The 21,201-nt window shown below is 38.8% G+C and overlaps 1 protein-coding gene across 1 annotated transcript in view; it reads right to left on the bottom strand.

The window, feature by feature from the left end:
* Window positions 1-19,533: 19,533 nt before the first annotated feature.
* The window catches only part of LOC138871203 (uncharacterized), a 69,580-nt gene continuing 67,912 nt past the window's right edge, over window positions 19,534-21,201 (bottom strand). Inside the window, exon 5 of the mRNA XM_070149071.1 lies at window positions 19,534-19,633. Coding sequence (XP_070005172.1) covers window positions 19,534-19,633 — 100 coding nt within the window. The remainder of the gene's footprint in view (window positions 19,634-21,201) is intronic.

The raw sequence follows: 21,201 nt of genomic DNA, 5'->3' as shown, positions 1-21,201 counted from the left end.
GGTATGTATGGCTAAAACCCCGTCTTTTAGAAATTGAGCTTCATCGTTGGTTGTGTGATTACGATAAGATTAAATTGAATTGTTGTATTGATTGCTATTTCACTTGACTTGGTGATTCAACCTTATATGCGTGGAAACTGTGTCTCAAATTGATCAACATGCTATTCTTGATAATTTGAAAAGGTGCAAGGACTATGAATCATGTATTGAAATGCTTATACCTTAGATTGAAATTGAAGTGTGTTGTTGTGCCATTTACATGAAGTCTCATCTACGCCTACAACCTTATTTGCTCTTGTGTGCCATACTCTCTTGAATTACAAACCTAATGTTGAAAATGGGAACAATGTGAAATGTGAATTATGGAATGTGAAAATTGTGGCCCAAGTGCCGGTAAACTAATACATGTGTAACCAAAGATTGGAGTAAGATGAATAATGGAAATGGTAATGCCTCGGTAAGGCGGCCTAGCCGATCGGGCCGTGTTCGGATGCCATGACATATACACATGTCGGTTATGCATTGATGATTGAAACTGGAAAGTGTGAATAGAATATTGGTAATGTCTCCGGGAGAAGGCCTAGCTGATCGGGTCGAGATCGGATTGAATGATGTAGAATAGTATGAAATGCCCAACTAAAGGCTATGGAAACATGATGTGAAGGTTGTGTAATTCTTTCATGTTGATAATGTTGTGATCGTTTAAAGTTTTGGAGTAATACCTGTGATTTCCTTATTTGTGTATGAAAGTTCTTTCTAATTTGATGGTGTTTAGTTATACATACTAGTACTATTCCATGGTACTAACGTCCCTTTTGTCGGGGGCGCTACATTTTTTTAAATGAATGTAGGTGGCTCCATAGCGGATAGTGCCGGTCATGTGTAGCGAAGCATCCCTCTTCTCAAGATCTTGGTGAGCCACTTTCTCCTTCAAGGGGCTATATTGTATATCTTTGTATTGTGGACTTTCACTTTTGAGGTATAGCCGGGGCCTTGTTGCCGGCGTTGTCAAACTCATCTTTTGTATCCTAGAGGCTCCGTAGACATATGTGTGGGTTATGCACGGGGGTTGGATGGGTCTATGAACCATGTTGTAATTCTAAACTTATGTTGCCTATAAATTGTAACTCTATGGGGATCTTGGAAACTAACTCATCTACGGTTTAATGTGGTGTTTAAAATGAACTATCAATGTAGAATGCGTTGTCTTTCCCCGTCTAAATGGATAAACAAAAGTATGGTTTCTTTATTCATATCGAGGTGCGTAGGAAGTGTATGGTAAGGCTTGCTCAGTTGGGTTCACTCGATTGAGCGCAGGTCGCGCCTCCTGAGGTTGGGGCGTGACATACACTCTCAGTCTTGATCGGCGGCGTGACTCTAGAGTTAACATTCCACATCATGGACCAGGCCACTACATAAAACGCCATAGTGGGACGACCATGGATACATCCCATGAGAGCTATCCCATCCAGCCTATACCAAGTAATTAAGTTCTCAACACCATGAGCATACGCAAAGAACAACACACGTCCGGGGAATGCTACCGCATTGCCATGGACAACACGACTATTCAATAGAAAAAAGACAAAGAAAAAGAGGCATATCAATCAATAGGGTTGAGGTCGAAGCAAGAAGAAACCGGGGATGTCATCATAGATCCCGACATGGTCGAGGCTACAAGTTTGACCATAGAAGACCTTGAACCCGTTCAATTGAACCTCAACGATCATAGCAAGAAGGCCTTTATCGGCTGTAAACTCCAAGAACCAGGTAAATTCAGTCAATTCTTAATAGCGAATGCAAATTTGTTTGCTTTTAGCCATGCAGATATGCCGAGCATCCCAAAGGAAATCGACACACACAAGTTAAACATCGACCCATTCCACCCCTAGTAAGGAAAGTTAGAAGTAAATTCAACTCCGCCATCAATGATGTAATCTGCAAGGAGGTGAAAAAACTATTAGAAAATGGCTCCATTAGGGAGTCAAAGTACCCCAATGGATTACCAACATAGTGATGGTCAAAAAGAAAAATAGGAAATGGCGTATGTGCGTGGATTTCATATATTTGAACAAAGCATGTCCGAAGGATTCGTTCCCGTTACCGCATATCGACCAACTCATCGATGTAACAGCCGGGCACAAACTATTGGGTTTCTTGGACGCTTACTCAGGCTATAATTAAATTCACATGGAAGAAGAAGACCAGGAGAAGCCACGTTCATAACCCACCAAGGAACGTATTGCTATCGGGTCATGCCGTTTAGACTAAAAATATGGGGGCTACTTATCAAAGGTTGGTAACCAAGATATTCAAAGACCAGCTTGATAAGACCATGGATGTATATATAGACGATATGTTGGTCAAGTATAAAAGGGCAGAGGATCACATTGATCATTTGAAAGACACTATCAACATACTAAAACAATACAGAATGAAGCTGAACCCAAAGAAATGCACGTTTGGCGCAGCCTCAGGAAAATTCTTGGGTTTCCTGGTGTCACAGTGAAGGATCAAGATCAACCCTGGCCAAATCAAAGCTATCGATGGGATACCAGAACTCTTAACCACCAAAAAGCAAGTCCAAAGGTTGACTGGTCGTATCATCGCCCTATCAAAGTTCATTTCGCGGTCGTCGAGTAGATGTCACAAATATTTTGGCATACTCAAGAAGGAAAACAACCTCGAATTGACTTCCGAGTGCGTCCAAGCTCTGCGAGAAATAAAGGTATACCTATCATCACCACCCTTGCTTTCAAAAACCAAACCTAGGGAGTAACTCCCCATCTATCTAGCCGTATTCGAGGTAGCATTCAACGCAGTCTTGATCCGCAAAAACAAAGGTACGCAATCTCATATCTAATACATTAGCATACACTTGTCAATGCCAAAATGATGTACCCACACCTGGAAAAATTGGCTCTGGCCTTGGTTGTAGCTTCACGAAAGCTTAGACCCTATTTCCAATGCCACCCCATCTTGGTCGTCACAACTTTTCCCCTGAGGAGCATTTTGCATAAACCTGAGCTATTGAGAAGACTTGCCAAATGGGCCATCGAGCTAAGTGAGCACGATATCACATACCAGCCGTGAATGATGATAAAGTCACAAGTGATCGACGACTTCGTCGCCGACTTCAGTGCAAAAATAATGCCTGAAGTCGAAAGGGAAGATGTCAAAGCTTCCCTCCAAACACAAGACCTCTGGGTCCTATACAATGTATCAAGGTCCATACTGGGACTAGTACTCAAGGTCCCAACAGGTGAAGTAATTTTCCAGTCCCTAAAGTGCCTGGATATAACTATCAATGAGGCCGAGTATGAGGCCGTAATTGTAGGGTTAAGGCTAGCACTCAAATATGGGGCGAAACGGTTGAAACTCTATTGTGACTCCTAGCTCGTAGTCAACCAAGTCATAGGGACTTTCCAAATCAAGGAACAAAGATTGCAAAAATACTAGACCAAAATCTGCAAGCTATTAACTCTATTCGACGAATGCTAGACCGATCAAATCCCACGAGCACAGAATGCCGAAGTAGATGGCCTCGCCAAACTAGCCGCAGCTACCAAAATCATCACAATTGGAGATAAAAACGTAGTCCACCTCCTCAACTCATCACTAGACCACATTGAGGTAAGACCCATTAACTTAACTTGGGATTGGTGCAATCGCATTATCGCATATTGCAGGGTGGCACACTCCCTATTGACAAAAAAGGCAAGGAAACTACGAATGCAAGCAGCCAGATATAGTCTCCTTCATAGAGACCTATATAAGAGGACATACAGTGGCCCTCTAGCGAAGTGCTTAGGCCCGAACCAAACCTAGCGCGTCCTCGAAAAAGTCCATGAAGTCCACTACGGAACTTATTACGGCAATCGAGCACTGGTCAGATGCCTCATACGGGCGGGTTTCTACTGGACCATCATAAAAAAGGATGTCGTAGACATCATGAGGAAATGCAAACAGTGCCAAAAGTATGCCCCAATGATTTACCAAGAAGGAAAACATCTCCACTCGGTCACCTCCCCTTGACCGTTTATCAAATGGGAATGATCATCATGGCCCCCTCCTAGCCGGGAGAGGTAATGTATGGTTTGTTTTGGTTTTATCTGACTATTTCTCTAAATGGGTGGAAGTAGGAGCATTCACCCAAATACGGGAACATGAGGTAATCACTTCTATATGGATAAACATCATATGCCGATTCAGCCTACCCAAGGAAATCAACTATGACAACGGACCACAGTTCACAAGGAAGAAAATCGCCGAATTCCTTGAGAAATGGTATATCAAGAGGATACTCTCAACCCCATACTATCCAGCGGGTAACGGGCAAGAAGAGTTCTCCAATAAGTCTATACTAAACATCATGAAGAAAAATCTCAAAGACGCTAAGGGACAAGGGCCATAAATGCTACCAGAAATATTATGGGCATATCGAACAACTCTGAAGACGAGCATAGGAGAGACATTCTACTTTTTAGTCTATGGGACTGAGGCAGTAATACCAGTCAAGGTCAGAGAACCCAACCTAAGGTACTCCCATGAAAGCGGCATGGGCAACGGCGAGAGTAAAAGGAATGAACTCAATGAAATTGACAAACGAAGAGACATGGCCTACATAAGAATGGTCGCCCAAAAACAACAAGCAGAACGTTATTACAACTAGAAAGCAAAGGTCTGGTCGCTTAAAGTCGGGGACTATGTACTGAAAGCCAAAACTCAAGCGAGTAAAGATCCCCGAGAAGGCAAGTTTGGAACAAACTGGGATGGTCCGTACAAAATCACAGCCAAAGCGAACAAGGGTACGTTCCAACTAGAGACAATGGAAGGAAAGCTACTACAAAACAACTGGAATAACCTCAAATACTTCAAGTTCTGAGAGAAAAGGCGTTTCCCAAGTCGTACTCTTTTTTTCCTCGCTTGAGTTTTGTCCCATTTGGTTTTCTCAAGGAGGGTTTTAACGAGGCGGCAAAGGGAACGCTTTGAGTCGAAGTATGTGAAGGTAGGGTCGTGGTTACTATTTCATTTCTCAACCTCTTAATACTCTCTAGGTCAACCAATGAAGCGACTAGATAGACTGGGACTGGTACTGAAATGCTAGACAACACCCAAAAATATGTAAATTTCTCCATGTATGTAACCAAAGCAACAATGTCAAAGCAATAAGAAACTTACGCTTATTAGCACACTTTTTTCGTGTTAAGGTTATGTTCAACTAAGCTCGAACAAACACCTATCGGCCCTCAACCGCCATTTAACAAAATGTTATAGTCGACTAAGCTCAAACAAATACCTACCAGCCCTCGACCGCAATTAACGAAAGGTTATGTTCGACCAAGCTTAAACAAACACTTACCGGCCCTCGACCGCAATTTAATGAAAGGTTATGTTTGACCAAACTCGTACAAATAACCTCAGCCACGATTTAATGAAAGGTTATGTTCGACCAAGCTCGAACAAATATCTACCGGCCCTTAGTCGCGATTTAACAAAAGGTTATGTTCGACTAAGCTCGAACAAACACCTACTGGCCCTCAGCCGTGATCTAACAAAAGGTTATGTTCGATTATGATCAAACAAACACCTACCGACCCTCGGCTGCGATTTAACGAAAGGTTACGTTTGATTACGATCAAACAAACACCTACTGTCCCTCGACCGCGATTTAATGAAAGGTCATGCTCGATTACGATCAAACAAATAGATACCAACCCTCGGTCGCAATTTAACGAAAGATTATGTTCGACTATGTTCGAACAAACACTTATTGGCCCTCGGCCACATCCCAAAAAAGAAACAAAAATATACACAAGCACAAAAAATAAAGCACAAGAAGAGAAGAAAACGCAAGGAACAACTTTGTTATTTCATATAGTTAAAACTGTTTACAATAGGCTCGTGAAGATGCCGGCAAAAAATGCACAAAAAATCAAAAAAGAAAACTACTGGTCACCACTATTACGGACTTCAATATCCTCTCCAACTTGGCCCTCAAACAACATTGCTACCCTGACCATCCATACCTTCGCCATCACCACCTCCGCTCAAAGATATGCGTCATCATACCTGGTATTTCCTCGAGCCAGTCTACACCCTTGTCCCCCTCGTCCTCTCCAGCCTTAGGCGTAACACGATCATACCTACAAGCGACTCAAGCTTCACGAGCCTTAACACGAACATCTTCGATAGTAGCCTTAGAAACAAATCCCGCCGTATGCAAATCTCGAAAGACATCTAACTGGGCCTCGACATGAATGCACTTCTCATATAACTCAAACATTAGGAAAATCTGAAGTATGGGAAGAGGACGATTGTGCCAGTAATTGGGCCTTCTCGGCCTCTAGAGCAGCAACTCGATTGTAGAGGCCAAAAGTCTCTTTCTCAAACTCTCCAATCCTCTCATCGAGCTGCTCTTCTTTAAGCCTTATCGTTGTTAAGTCATTTTCTTGCTCTGAATGCAGAGTCCGAATCATTACCTCAAGAGACTCTGCCATCCTCAAAGCCTCCAATCGAGAGGACTCCGCCTTCTCTAGCTCCTCCATCTTCTCAGCGACCTCGCCACTAAGAGCCTCCACCCTGAATTGACACTTCTCAAGCTGGGCTCGCACTAAAACCACATGAGCTTGGAGATCACAGCACTGGTCTTCGACCCCCTTGCTGAGCCCGAGCTCTTCTTCTTTGCTCCTCAACGTCCCCTCCCGCACGCTGCACTTCCCTACCATCCACAACAGCTCATTGTCTATGGCATTCAAGTCCTCCTTCTAAGACGACCGTCTACAAAACAAGCAAAGGAAGTTAGAGACTGTGAAAGAACAAAACCAAAATAAAACAACTAACAACAAATGTATTTATCCGAAAGGTGAGGCTGACAATGGTATTCGACAGGTCGCTGTCATTCATAGTCTTGAAGGTCGTACCCTCAACTTCAGAACTAAGAGAGACAAGGGAAGGGATAATATTCTTGGTATCCACGAGTACGGTCTATCAAGATCATAATAGTTTTGAACCCCCTCCAACCTCATTTCAAGTTGAGTAAGCCCCTTGTCGATCATCCTCAACTCATCTACATCCATGTCGAAATCGGATCCAACATCCTCCTCAGCAACAACCTTACCTCTATCATTGGTCTAAGAAGGTATGCCCGTACCAACCCCAGAAGATGAGGCCTCTTCGTGTTTGGGAAGAACAGGGTCGTCACTGCCCACCATGCCTTCGATCGCATCCCCCATAGGTCGAATATCCGTATCCTCCAAACAAATGGCCTCGGGACTAGCCTCTTGGCTCTCCCGATATACACTGTGGCCATCTCTCGAAGGACAAAACCATAGTCTCCTACATCGGCAGCAACCGACCTCTCTCCCCCAGCGTCCACAGCCATCCTCTTATGAGGCATCAAATCTCCATCCCTGTGCAAAGGTTCGTCGTCCTCGTCTATAAGAGCGTACAAGGGAGAAGCCTAGGTCTCCATGGCCGAAGTCTACATGACTGAATGAGGGATAGATTCAAATGCAGCAACAGGAGGGACCGGGACAAAATCATGATCAGTCGCAGTCGAAGAAGGGACGGGAGCCGAGGACGTAGTAGGCTTTTTTTTCGAAATGAGGGTGCGGGAGCTCTCGACCTCCTCGAAGATTCCCTGGCTGAAGCTAAGAAAACACAAGGAAAGAGAAAGGTCAGCAAAAGTAAACAAAAAAGAAAGAACTAAGACACCTATGTTAAAAGGAACATAGCAGTTGAAGGGACACCAGGCCCAAACTTCTTGAAGAAACTTTCCCACTCACGAATCGCTACGGTGTGAGGGAGGAGCCGATCGACCCAATCAGAAATGTAAGCAACCCGAAGGAGGAGGTGAGGTCTTGGCTGCATGAGAAGTGGCCAAGAGGTCAAAGCCCATGACCAAGCACAGGAGAAAAATCAGATACCTACAAACAAGAAAATTATGTACTTACGAGCATAATTCGAAGCCTCAGCAAAACCGTCGACATTGACCTTCACATCCTCGGTTCAGACAAAAACAAAGTTGAACCAGAATTGGAGGTTGGCTTTGTCGTCCATCTTTACCACTAAGTACTTGCCCCCTAGGTGGCAAAGATTCAACATCGTTCCCCTACAAAAGGTAGGGGAGAACAGATGTATTAAGTGCCGAAGTGTCAACTCGACCCTGACTAGCTCGGAAAATTTGGTAAGCATTTTTATAAGTTTATAAATGTATGACGCGAGTTGAGCTGCAAAAATGATGTACTAACGATAGAATTCCTCTACCAGCGGAAGGAGAGAGAGAGAAGCCAACTTGAAAGAGGTAGGCGTAGAAGGCTCAATACCTAGGACGGTGGACCTGCACCGTATCCCACCCAGCCGAGACTAATTTAATGTGTTTGGGAAGATCGAACTTAGCCTTAAGTTCTTCTAATTCCTTCACCATCATCACTGACCAAAAGCCTCCAGGTTCAACATCAGGTGATTTGGTGAAATCGAATTTGGAATCAGGGTTGCGTAGAATTATCTCCTCCACCGACGGGAAGGTTCCATCCTCAATGGTGGCAGGAACACTCTCCTCATGGAAGGGAAACACCACTGCTAAGGGGGCCATATGACTTCCCTCACCAGACTCAGAAGGCATGTTAGACATAGTTTAATATAGGAAAGAGAGGTATCAAATGAGGAAGAGCTAAGAACAATACAAATTGATGGAACAGAGAAGAGAAGTTCGAAGCAATAGAAAAATATGAGATTTTGAAACAACAGAAAACTTAAACCTCAAAATCGCGTCCAAATACCTCTATTTATAAAAGTCCTGGCGCCAGAACCGAAAATGGCTCATCATTACTGGCATCGGAACCGATGCAGCATATTTAATTAGAGGTCACATGCGAAACATAACAACATATTGGGAATATGCGTCATAATGATGCATGACGTCATTACATCATCCTAATTCGTAGACAGCATAATTCCAGCAAATTGCCTAGGAAAATCGAAACGTTTGAAATATGCGGCCCGCGTAGGGCCACGCTGCTAGTTCGCTGCAACCACCACGACCTGCATAGCTCGCTCTATTATTTTGACCATAGAGAACAAGATCCGGTCATCGAACCCGCCTAAAGCCGGCCTCAATAAGCGGAGGGACTAACTGTATGGGTCGAAATCTATCTTTAGAATATTTAAACCAAGATAGTACTAAAGGAAGACTTCTCAAATCATCGTTTGTCGAAATGGCCCAAGAAGTGGTGAAGTCTGTGGTCGAAGAGTCAACAAGGGACGAAGTCAAGGAGTCAACAAAGGTCGAGTACTTTTGACGGAGTTATAATGGCTAGTTCCAAGATAGAATATTACAGATAATATTATAATGGATATTCTCTGCACTTGTACTATTAGGATTTTTAGGAGCATGTTCCTTATAATAGAAAAAAGATACTATGATAGGGGACATGTGATATTCATTTTTAAAAAGCACAGTTTGACTCGAGAAAGAGAATCATATCTCATTTGCTAAGATACAAACATCATCTTTTCACTAAGATTCTTGTCTATACTTTTTCACTAGATACGAGAATAACTCAAATATTCAAGGGATCAAGGGATAATCTATCATTCATCATTGTAATAAAGAACATCCACTTATTACATTCTTTCTTGGGTGACTCATTCATTCTATTTATTTGAATGTCATTTATTGCTATTCATTGATATTGAATGCTACATTATTGCCTTTGATTTCTAGAATATTTATTATATGCCACTGTCACTGTCCGACTAAATCTACATAGTATCTGTTGCTTCTTTAGGAGCCTCATCTAGAGATGTTATTGTTAGCTAAGATTAACTCTTATATATTTAAACTTACTTGTTTGAATCAAGATCTATATTTTGGTTCAATAATTATGTGGCTCTATTTTCCAAATTAAACATCTTAAGTAATTGTCTGTGTATAAATAAAGCGATAATAGTCCATTTACAATACCAAAAAGCATTTTGCTGAATTTTGGTTTGTTTCTTGCTCATACTTGATCTTCTATACTTTTCATCTTTAGAAATTCAAATTGTTAATTCTGAAAATTTTATTTTGATGGCGAGTGAGGTTTGCTCATATCTTTACAACCAACCGACGAATCACAGGTCTGAGTAGTGTAAAATATAAGTTGGAAAACTGTTAATTGATGGGGTAGGATTAAAAAAGAAAAGGAATAATAATTATCCTAGATGAGATTGCCAAAAGGAAGATTGACGAGAGTACGAGGAAGGATAACAATTTCATTTTAAATGATAATAGAGTTAGAGGAACAATTGAATGATTTAGTTATGTCAGTATGGAAGAAACGCTCTCTACTTCTCCATCACTACCACCTTCCTCTATTCCTCCAAAACCACTAGATTCATCTTCTATTCCATCTACTCATGAGACAAACTCTATCCCACTCACCACCCCATGATCCTATCCCTTCATTCAAAGCAATTCTCCTTTCAAATTCCCCTGAACACCCCATTTCTTTGCAACTCCCAAATGTTCCAAGAGAAATAGAAATGGCTAGCACTACTGCAACCATGGATCAAGACCAACTAAATCAGCCAGAAGAATTGCAAGTAAACCTCTCATCGGAAGAATTGCAGCGTATCTATTATCCTTGGAGGCACTCATTCATTATCAAACTATTAGGCAAACGTATCCAACATCTCTATCTAAAAAGGAAGCTACAAGATATGTGGAAATCTTCAGAATCCTTTCCCTTAATAGATTTAGGATCTGACTATTACATAGTTAAATTCGTCCTAGAAGAAAACATGTTCAAATCCCTCCAAGGAGGTCCTTGGTTCATCAATGGCTCCTATATATCCTTACAACAATGGTCCCCAAACTTCGTTGCCTCTGAAGCCAAACCACACATTACAGCAATTTGAGCTCGACTACCTAATCTTCCCACAGAATTCTATGATGCCCTCATCCTGCAAAAAATTGATAATAAAATTGGGAAATTAGTAAAGATCGATGCATGCACTTCTGCCACTATAAGAGGCAGATATGCTAGACTATGCCTAGAGATCCCAATGGATTCCCCAGTTAAGTCACACATCTTCATAGGTAAGCATCGACAAGTCATATAGTACGAAGGGGAGCATTTTCTATGCAAGAATTGTGGCAGACTTGGCCACACTTAAGGCAGTTGTCCGTCTGCAAGATTAAATACTTCACAACAGCCACCCATGGAGCAGACCAGCACACAAGCAATCCTCCCACCAACAACCACCAATGAGCTCAAGGAAGAATGGCATACAGTCTCCTTCTCCAGAAAGAAGACCTCTCCACCTCGACAACAGAACCCCTCTCCTGATGATACATGTATAAAAGTTCGAATTTTTGATGCTGATACGGGTAAGTTATTAAATACTCAAAATCTAAAATATGTTAATAAAGTTGCCTCCGGAAAACTTGGCCCAATAAACGATGATTACAATTCCACATGAATGCTCTTAATCTCAAAAGCCAGGAAAACACCAATCAATTTGCAAAGTTGCAAATTCAGCCCACAGACACTAACAAAACCACCTCTAGCATCAGAAAGGACTCTGAGATCGCCCAATGCATGTAGGCTGACTTGGAGCCCCCTTCCCCCGGCAATGGCCACGTGGCAGCATGTCTAAATTAATCATTACCAGCTTCCTCCTCTAATGAGCCATTCCTAAATGATTTTACCTCTACTAATCCTACTAAAATGTGGTTCTTTTAGGCTCAAAGAACAAAAATGTGTAAAAAAAACATAGTGACCAAATTGTATATAACGTCTTTTCTAAAGACGCTATACGTTAACGACCGTTTGGCCAGTTAAGTATATCGTCTTTAAAAAGACGCTATATATATAACGTTCTTTAGTAAGACGCTATATATATTATGTGGGCCCACAAATAATTTTTTTGGTTTTAACTGACATAACAATAACTCAACTGGGTATAGCGCCTTAAGCTAAGATGCTATACCTCAAATAATTGAATCTCCGGATTGGTTTTTGCCTTATTTAAAGACCTTAAGGATTTTGTAAAAATCCATTCAGAAATATTCTCAAGTCTTGTAAAATTTTTCTTTGTTAAGTTGTTTTGCATTTTGTCATAATGTCTGAAGAGCGAAGAATTAGAGTTTTATTATATTGGGGGGGGGGGAGGGGGAAGTGAGGTTGTGGTGGCGAATAACTCAGTAAGCTATAGTTTATCTCCACAGTCTCACGTTATGTAGCCACTTACAATGGAGTACGATACATTGGTATCATTGTTATGTAAAAAAAATAAGTGTGAGCAAATGTTCGGTGAATCTTAAAGTAACCGAAAGATATCCGTATTTTGTGACTCTGCAAGGGGTTGTTTGTTATGATAAGTTTAACATCGAAGACGATGAAACTCTGAGATATTTTTTGAGGACTCCAAATGAATACCGAGAATTTATTGTGATAAAACTATATGTACGTCAAGGCTGAAGACGTTCGCAATAATGAGGTTGCACAAAGTAAGGATATCTCTCAATTATCGGGTGTTTATTTTGGAGCAGTTTTAGCCGAACAGGTTCCGGCTGAAAGAGCTTGACCAGATCTAAACTTATCTCTACGGGCGAATGAGGAGAGAGGAAATAATTTCTCCCCTAATTTACATAATCCACAAGCCGAGCGGTAAACTTCAATTTTTCTTTGTGTTACAATGTATATTTTTGTGTATTGTATTTATATTAACACTCATATATTCCACAGGGGTACCGACCATATATGAAGTTTACAAGTTATGAACCAACGGCTAGTTAGTATATGCCTAGTTTTGGTGTGTTGGATCATGGTGATTCATTGGGGAGTCAACATCAACAAGATAATGTGCATCATGGGATATTAACACATTATGATTTGTAAGTGAATATATAAAGTTATATGTATTGTTTTGACCAATTTGAGTATTCATTATTTCTTTGGTTGTGAGGTGAAAACGAGCAATTTGATGGTCCTGTCCTTACTCAATTTCCGTAAGATGACATATTTAATCGATATCTGGTAGATGCGCAAAGTTAGGAGGAGAATAGTGATTATGACAACAATGCCGATGAGTCTAGAGATGACACACACTTCCTTGGCGAGGGTGATAATGAGGAGAAAGAGAATGCTGAACCTGATTTGATGAGGGAGCATGCTCCACTTCCCATTAGACAAAGAGTGTACGAGTCCCACGTGCCGTTTCATTCAAGGCATATTCCCCACCTTGATCATTTTCCAAATATGCCGAATTTGGATGCCCTCACAAGGGATATAGATAAAATTGGAACAGCAATGTGGGATGAATCTAGACCAACAGTGCTGTCAAAGGGCATGCTTTTTTCTGATAAAACGCACCTAAGCAGGGCGATGAAAATATACAAAGTAAAAGAGTACAGTGAGATGGTGGTATGAGAGTCATCTCCGGATGTATATAAGGTTATTTGCCATAGATGATTTACGGGTTGTAATTGGATGCTGCGTGCGAGGAAGAAGAAAACAAATATGTGGGTTGTGGGTAAATACATCGACACCCACAATTGTGAAATGGACACATTCAGTAGGAATCACTTTAACTTGGATGTTGACTTGATTTCTCTTGTCTTGATTCCACACATTGAAGCCTTCAATAGGTACAAGATCAAAGAGTGTATTACATCTGTCCACCAGGAATATGGGTGTATTATTACCAAAAGAAAGGCATTTCTCGGGCGCAAACATGCGTTTGAAATTATTTATGGTAACAGGGATAAGTCATTTATATCTCTACCCAGGTACATGGCCGCATTGCAACACTTTAACAATACTTAGTTTGATAAATATTGTTATTTCCTCATGTTATTTTCTTACGTTTGTTGACTATAATTGGAGATAGTATGTTTGAACTATCAGCTTTTGACGCATTTTTGGGTGTAAAAGATACTTAAATGATTAATTTCTATAACTACAAGGCTACTACGCTAAAAGGTACTACGTTTTACTACGCTAAAGGGCACTACGTTTTACTATGCTAAAAGGGCACTACATTACAAATACGAGCACTATATTAGGCCACAAGATATTACTACAGGGAATTAAAGTAACAATTTATCTAGTTTACTAGTGTTTTAGCAAATAAATAATTTAAACCGGATAAAAATAACAAATCAATTTAATCACCAAACCTACACGAAAATACATATACCACAGTAAAAAGTAAATAATTAATATTTTTTTAACAACTAATAATAATTTCTCTATTTTACTCTCTTTTTTAGCACACTAATAGCCTGTTTTGCCAAGCTTTTTTTGGGCCAAAAGCGATTTTTTTTGGCCAAAAGCACTTTTGGCCAAAAATTGAGGTGTTTGGCCAAGCTTTTGGAAGGAAAAAGTGCTTTTGAGGAGAAGCAGAAGCAGTTTTGGAGAAGCAGAAAAAAGTAGCTTCTCTCCAAAAACACTTTTTTGAGAAGCACTTTTGAGAAAAATACACTTAGAAGCAGTTTTTAAAGCTTGGCCAAACACTAATTGCTGCTCAGAAGTGCTTTTCAAACTAATTAGCCAAACACAAACTAATTCTCACCAAAAGTACTTTTGAGAAAAGCACTTTTGCAAAAAGCACTTCTCAAAATAAGCTGATTTTTGCAGCTTGGCCAAACGGGCTATAATACTATAGTCCGGACAAAAAAATAACAAACTAGTTAAATCGTAAAACAATCAAAAAATAAATAAGAGCACATAAAAAATAACTAATATGCATTTTTTATACGAGTTTTAACAAAAACTAAGTCGGAATATCTCGATTTAAAGTTTTTAGAAATTCGAAAATTTGGTGATTTGGAGCCGAAACAAGCAACGCACTCCGAGATAACGCCTTAACTAGGACGTGGGACCGAGAATCTACATTTTTTGTGGGACCGGTGGACTTCACTCTAATTATTTTTAATTAAAAATGGTGGTGGGGGGAGGGGAGACCGCTGAGATTTTTTTTTTTGTGTGTGTGGGGTGGGGGCGGGGGCGGGGTTCTGTTCTGTGGGAAGGGGAAGGAGACAACATTTATGTATGTAGACGCTATACCTATAGCGTCTTAATAAAGAACGCTATCCTTCCCGCTTTATTAAATTCAAATATAGCGTCTTTTTATAAGTCGCTATAATTAACTGGCCAGACGGCCTTTAAGGTATAGCGTCTTTTTAAAAGACGCTATATATAAATTGGTCGCCATTTTTTTTTTACACATTTCGATTCTTTAAATCCAAAAGAACGACATTTTGGTTCCGGACCCATTCTTTTTGCAATTTGACGCATACGCCGCACGTTTCTAATGTTTTGAGGGTAAAAGAGAAAGTTTTACGTTATATATTTTAAAATATATATTTATGATCGGGGGTTTTTATTTTTTTGTTGAAATTAAACCAAATCATAACTGCTATAAATCATCAACCAAATCTTACCGTTGTTTCGGTTTTTGTTATTTTACACAACGCGCAAGTTACGCAGGGGAAAAAAGAAAATAAATCAAGTGGAGAAAACTCCTCATGGAAGTAGCTATAGGAACATGCATATACGCGTTATTGGTTGAGGAAAAGAAAGGTTGTGGGGTGCATGAGCTCGTGAAAACTATGGAGGAAAGAAGACAAAAGGGTCCCAATTATAACGACAATCAACGCAGTCTTCCATCAATCCATCACTTTCATCAGATTCCTATGGTCTGTCTAAGCTGATTTTACCAAAAGCCGATCCAAAATTCTATTTTTATGAATACAATTTTTTGAAATACTTTAGTACGGGGCTTATTATACATCTAATATTTATTGAAAGTTACTATATTTTTTTACATATATATTTATATCCAACATTGTCAAAAAATACTCGACAATGGAATACGTGTGGATCTTGGCGGTAGACGTTGTGGAGGAAAGCATTACCCTCCATTTGGTCTTCTTCTGGGAGGAGGGGTGGCTGCCTTAACTATGACAAAAAGATTTCTTTATCGGCGTTCTGCATATAATATAAGAAAATTTATCTTCCTCTAAAAAGGGAAAACAACAGAAAATTAGCCCATTTTTTCTTAAACGTTCAAAATTATCCAAATTCTCAGCAAATAAGTTAAATACCATTATTGGGTAATAGAAGTAAAAGGAGGACGAGGGAGAAATCATCTTCTCTTTTTGGTACTCGAGACAGAGACTGTTGTGTCATTATTTTCTTGCATCTAAGCCCCCGTTTGGTCATGCAAAATATTTACTTTTTTTCAAAAAAAAAAAAAATAATTGAAAATCTTGTTTGCCCATAAAAGCTAAGATTGTCAGATTTTGGAAATTTTTTAAAAACCAAAATTTTAACAGTTTTTTCAAAAAATTAATTTTTCCCACTCACAAAAACATCAACTTTTTAAAAGTAAAATTCATGTCCAAACACACTTCAACGTTTAATATAATTTTTCAACTCAATTTCGAAAACTCTTTTGTCAATAGAAAAAAATTGGTTTCTATGGCCAAACGCCTATGTGAAAAATCTTTCTGATAAATGGATTGTGATAATAGATTATAATGAGGCTTGATCTAGGATCTTTTGTATTCTCTAATACCCATTTATCTCATCTAAAAATTTAAATTATTAAATAGAGAATTTTATTTAATCATTTTTCAAACATGAACTATACGAGATTTAGTTCGAAATTCTAACGTAGAAAAAGGCTTCAAGTAGAGTAAGAGTTTATTTTTTAGTAGGTACTGAACTAATAAAAATTATTTTAAAAAATACTTTATTTCATTCTATTTTGCTTATTGTAATAGAAAAGTCATTTCATTTTGTTTTGTAACCGAAAAGCACTATATTTTACACATTGTAAATGGCAAGTTAATCTATGGTTTCCGAGGATATTTTCGGATCTTTTTGCTGATAAAACATTTATCTTTTCATACAATTATTAAAAAATTAAAAGTATTTATAATTTTTTCTACCGACCCACTCCATGACCCGGCCCGACTTTAATAGATACTTTTAATTTTTTAAATGGTTAGAATGAAAGGTAAAATGCCACATTAGCAAATAAATAACCGAAAATATCCCTTGAAATCATAGAGTGATTTTTTAGTAACAATGTGCAAAATAGAATGAATTTTCAGTTAATAAAAAAAGAAGTTAAGTGACTCTTTGTTAATTTATTGACCTTACGCGAAATCAACTCAGAAAAGTAAGGACCACAATAAAGTATAAATTTTACGAAACGGAGAAAAAAAGGGGGAAATGGCAAAACTTATACTCCCTCCGATTCACAATAAGTGACCAATTTACTTTTTTATTTTGGTCCAAAATAAGTATTCATTTATATAATCAAGAAAAAATTCAATTTATTTTTTCAAAATTATCCGTATGTACGTTTCCCTAAAAAGTTATTTACTCCTCACATTTGAGAAGTGAAGTAAGTGCTACTATAACTATGCTGCAACATTTAATTAAGGGTAGTTTAGTCACACTATCTATTTTTGTCTAAAATTTAATATTTTCTTAATGGGTGTGCCCAAAGCAAATTGGTCACTTATTGTTGGACCGGAGGGAGTACTCCATAAGCGTGAGCTAAATTAATTCATTCGACGCCTGAGCCTGACTTGCAATTTTGGTTAATATAAACAATCCGAAAGCAGCAAAAAACATGTAAAAAATGAAGGCCATGCATTTGACATTCGATACATTTAAAGATCAGCGTATATACCAAATTAGATCACGCACGTGCATGCAATATCAAAATGCTATATTAATCCCAATAATTTTCTGTATTTAAATTATATTGTTGAAAGTTCAAAGGAATCATATAATCAGACGCGTAATTACACTTTAATCTGATCTGGAAAAAAGCATTAATGCATGATTATGAAGATGGAATCTGCTCATACAGTATATATAAACAAATGTAAAAGAAATGTTGGTGGTGTTAGAATCTAATTCCCTTCACAGACATGGGCTTTTGCTCATTTCCATGCAAAAAGTTTACTCTTCATATGAATATTGCAGACATATATAGTTGGAAAGGTAGCCCTCTTGCAGCTTCACTGTATAAATTAATATATCATAATAAATACTAGTTAGTAACATTATTAGCTAATTGCTGTCACACCTCCTTTTTGCGCGCCTGGCCCCGAAGGGTTAAATGCGCGGGTGGAGTTTTTTCAATTTAAGTGACAATATTCGAAATGAGATTATTTATTTAATTCAGAGTCGCCACTTGGGAAAGGTTTGGCTTTTGGTGTCCCAAGTCACCGGTTTATCTTGAATCCCAAATCGAGGAAATTTTTAGACTTTTCCAAATGAAGTCTGCGAACCAGAAATTCTAAGTAAGGAATTCTGTTGACCCGAGGGAAGGTGTTAGGCACCCCCGAATCCCGTGGTTCTAGCACGGTCGCTTAAATTGTTATAATGGCTAAATATCTGATTTAAATACATGTTGTGACTTATGTGCTTTTATTAAGTTTAAACCGCTTTTATTATTATCATTTATTTTTATGGAATTGCAACGTCATGAAAATGCATCTCGAACCACGTCACAATCAATGCACCCGTAGTTGTTAACACATTTTGACTCCGTTGAGACTTGGATTTGGGTCACATCAATGTGCACCCGATTTTAAGAATATAATTTACTTAAAGTCGCGCTTAAAGAATCTAAACGCGTTATTATCTTTGGGGAAGGCAGTGGAATTCACTAAAACCGTCCCTCCCAAACTCTAAATATTTATCATTGTCAATTATTGAGGGCCCTGCAATTTGTATTTTTATTTGGCGAGGCTCGTCTCATTATTTTAGAAGGGCATCCTACAGTGACTACATTTCTATTATTTTGTTTCCAGAGATAGAAGAACGAAAAATATATGCTAATTGAAGTATATGTTTTGGCCTAAATCGGACTCCTATCAATTTCTGATTAATTACTTATAAAGTAAAAAAACATCATGCCTTACGAAAATACTTTGGTCGAACAAAAGATTACATATGAGATTGATGAAATGCAATACTTAATCCGAACATTACATACGAAAAGATTTCTTGTTGAACTTAACTGAACTTATTTGGGCTAGATTAAAGGATAACTGGCAAAGTAAAATGTTTTAATTTGACAAAGAATCATGTACAAGTTAACGCAATACAACACTTAATCCGAACACTTCTCGAGTTGAAACTAACTAAACTTATGTGGACTAATCTTGACTAAAAAAAAACTAAATGAAACAGGAACAGTATTGTATAAGGTCGAAATATACATGCCCATATTAACAAACAAATTACCGAGCTAAAACATAACAGGATAAACTTAGTCGAATATCAGTACATACTTTCGAACTGTTGAATTATAAACTAATCAATTTTCACAGGCCTGTTAATGTACTATGAATATTACAGCAAATACTTGAACTTCTTCAACCTTTTTCATTTCATGCTTTCAAACTGTTTCAATTACATCAATATGGGACTTGAAATGTGTACCTGAAAAATGCTGAAAGTGCAAAGGAGAAGAAGAAGAAGATGGGGGAATCAGCAGCAGCAAAAAGCAGAATTAACAGTAGCAGCAGGACAGAAATGCAGCAGCAATAGTGAGCAAGATAGCAACAGCAATCAGAACAGCACAACAGAAAGGATTCTGTTGCGAGATGGAACTAGAGTTGAAGAGGAAACAACCAAATGAAACAGCACACAGTGTGATACTCCAGACAATCCAATTCCGGAATATACCAAATGCAACAAAACACTAACAATAATCTCGATTGAAATTTAGAAGAAAGAACACTGCCTAACATATTGACAATAGATGAACTTCAGACAAACAAGACCAAGTTTCTGATTTCTTAATCTGTTTTTATCTCTTTCTTGCTCTCTTTCTATTCCTGCCAACTCTTTCTTTTTCTTTTCTATCCTCACAATGTATGTATTTCAAACTTTCTCTTTCAAAACTCCTCACAGTGTATTTTCCTTCTCCCTGTATTTTAGATCTCCCCCTCTTCTGTATCTCTATGCCCTTGTATCTCTCAATGTGCTTCTCCTTTTATAAGCCTCAACACCACCCCTTTTAACAGCCTGTTTTAGAATATCACAGTACCTTCCCATGTGCCTTCCATTTTCAGTTCCACTTTAGCTAATTAGGTATTAAAAACCCCATCATTCCCTGGCAGATTTAACTTTTCCATTTTATTAACTAAAAACAAGTATGGGCAGTAGAATATATCTGACAGCATATGCTGTCAAACCATTTTAAAATTAAAAGCCCTTTTATGCAGGAAAACAGGCTGTGCACAAAACACATGAGGTGCACCAATGCACATGCTGTGCACAAGTGCACATGCCCTCTGATTCAGAATTTAAGCACTACTGATCCAATTCAACAGCTATAAGTAAACAAAACTGATTCTTAATTGATCCAGGCAAATGTTCATCAGAAGCAAATCGATTTACTTTGTTCAGACAGTTGAAACTAATTGACGACACATGTCGACTCGACTATATTAGCATTAACATACACAATCGTAGCCAAAAATCAGACATTTAAACAGTATCGATACATGGTTCGAATTATACTGACTAAGCAGAAATACACTCGAGGAGTCAACTAGTCAGTCCAAACTTGAAAATCAGCTACTTGCACAACATTTACATACACATTATCAGAACAAATGGAAAGACTCATTCAAACAAACAGAAGTTCAGGCAAAGTGGACAAACAGAAGTTGGTAAAATTAAAACAAATATGAACAGACTTTTAAAAACAAATCACACGGACTAAAACAAAAATAAAGAAAAGAAAACAAGACTCACCTCAAATCTTTGAAAAATCAAAACCTTGACTCGGATTTGGACAAACCTTTCTTAAGGCTGAATGGACTTTAGTCGAAGTGTTTCTCAGATGAGAAACACTTTGATTAAAGTCCATTAGACCTTAATCTCTTTGGTTGAACCGGTATGAACCAGTGACGAAGAACTACAAAATTTCCCAAAACTCAGATCCGGGATTCATGCTTCCCTGGTCAGATTTGGACCAAACCAAGTATGGTTTGGTCACGAGGAGGGTCTGGGGAGTGTCTGGTGTGAAGCTGGGGTTGGCTGGTGTAGATCGAGTTTTGACTCGAATCTTCAAATGAAGATTCGAGGACCTGGAGGGTGATTCGAACCAAACGGTTAACAGGTCTATGTTCAGGGTGGTGAGGGGGTTCTATGGTGTTCAGGGCGAGGT

Source organism: Nicotiana sylvestris, chromosome 6 (assembly GCF_000393655.2).
Source record: "Nicotiana sylvestris chromosome 6, ASM39365v2, whole genome shotgun sequence".
NCBI lineage: Eukaryota > Viridiplantae > Streptophyta > Magnoliopsida > Solanales > Solanaceae > Nicotiana > Nicotiana sylvestris.
Note: the sequence above shows the minus strand (reverse complement) of the source record. Positions and strands in the feature narration are given on the sequence as shown.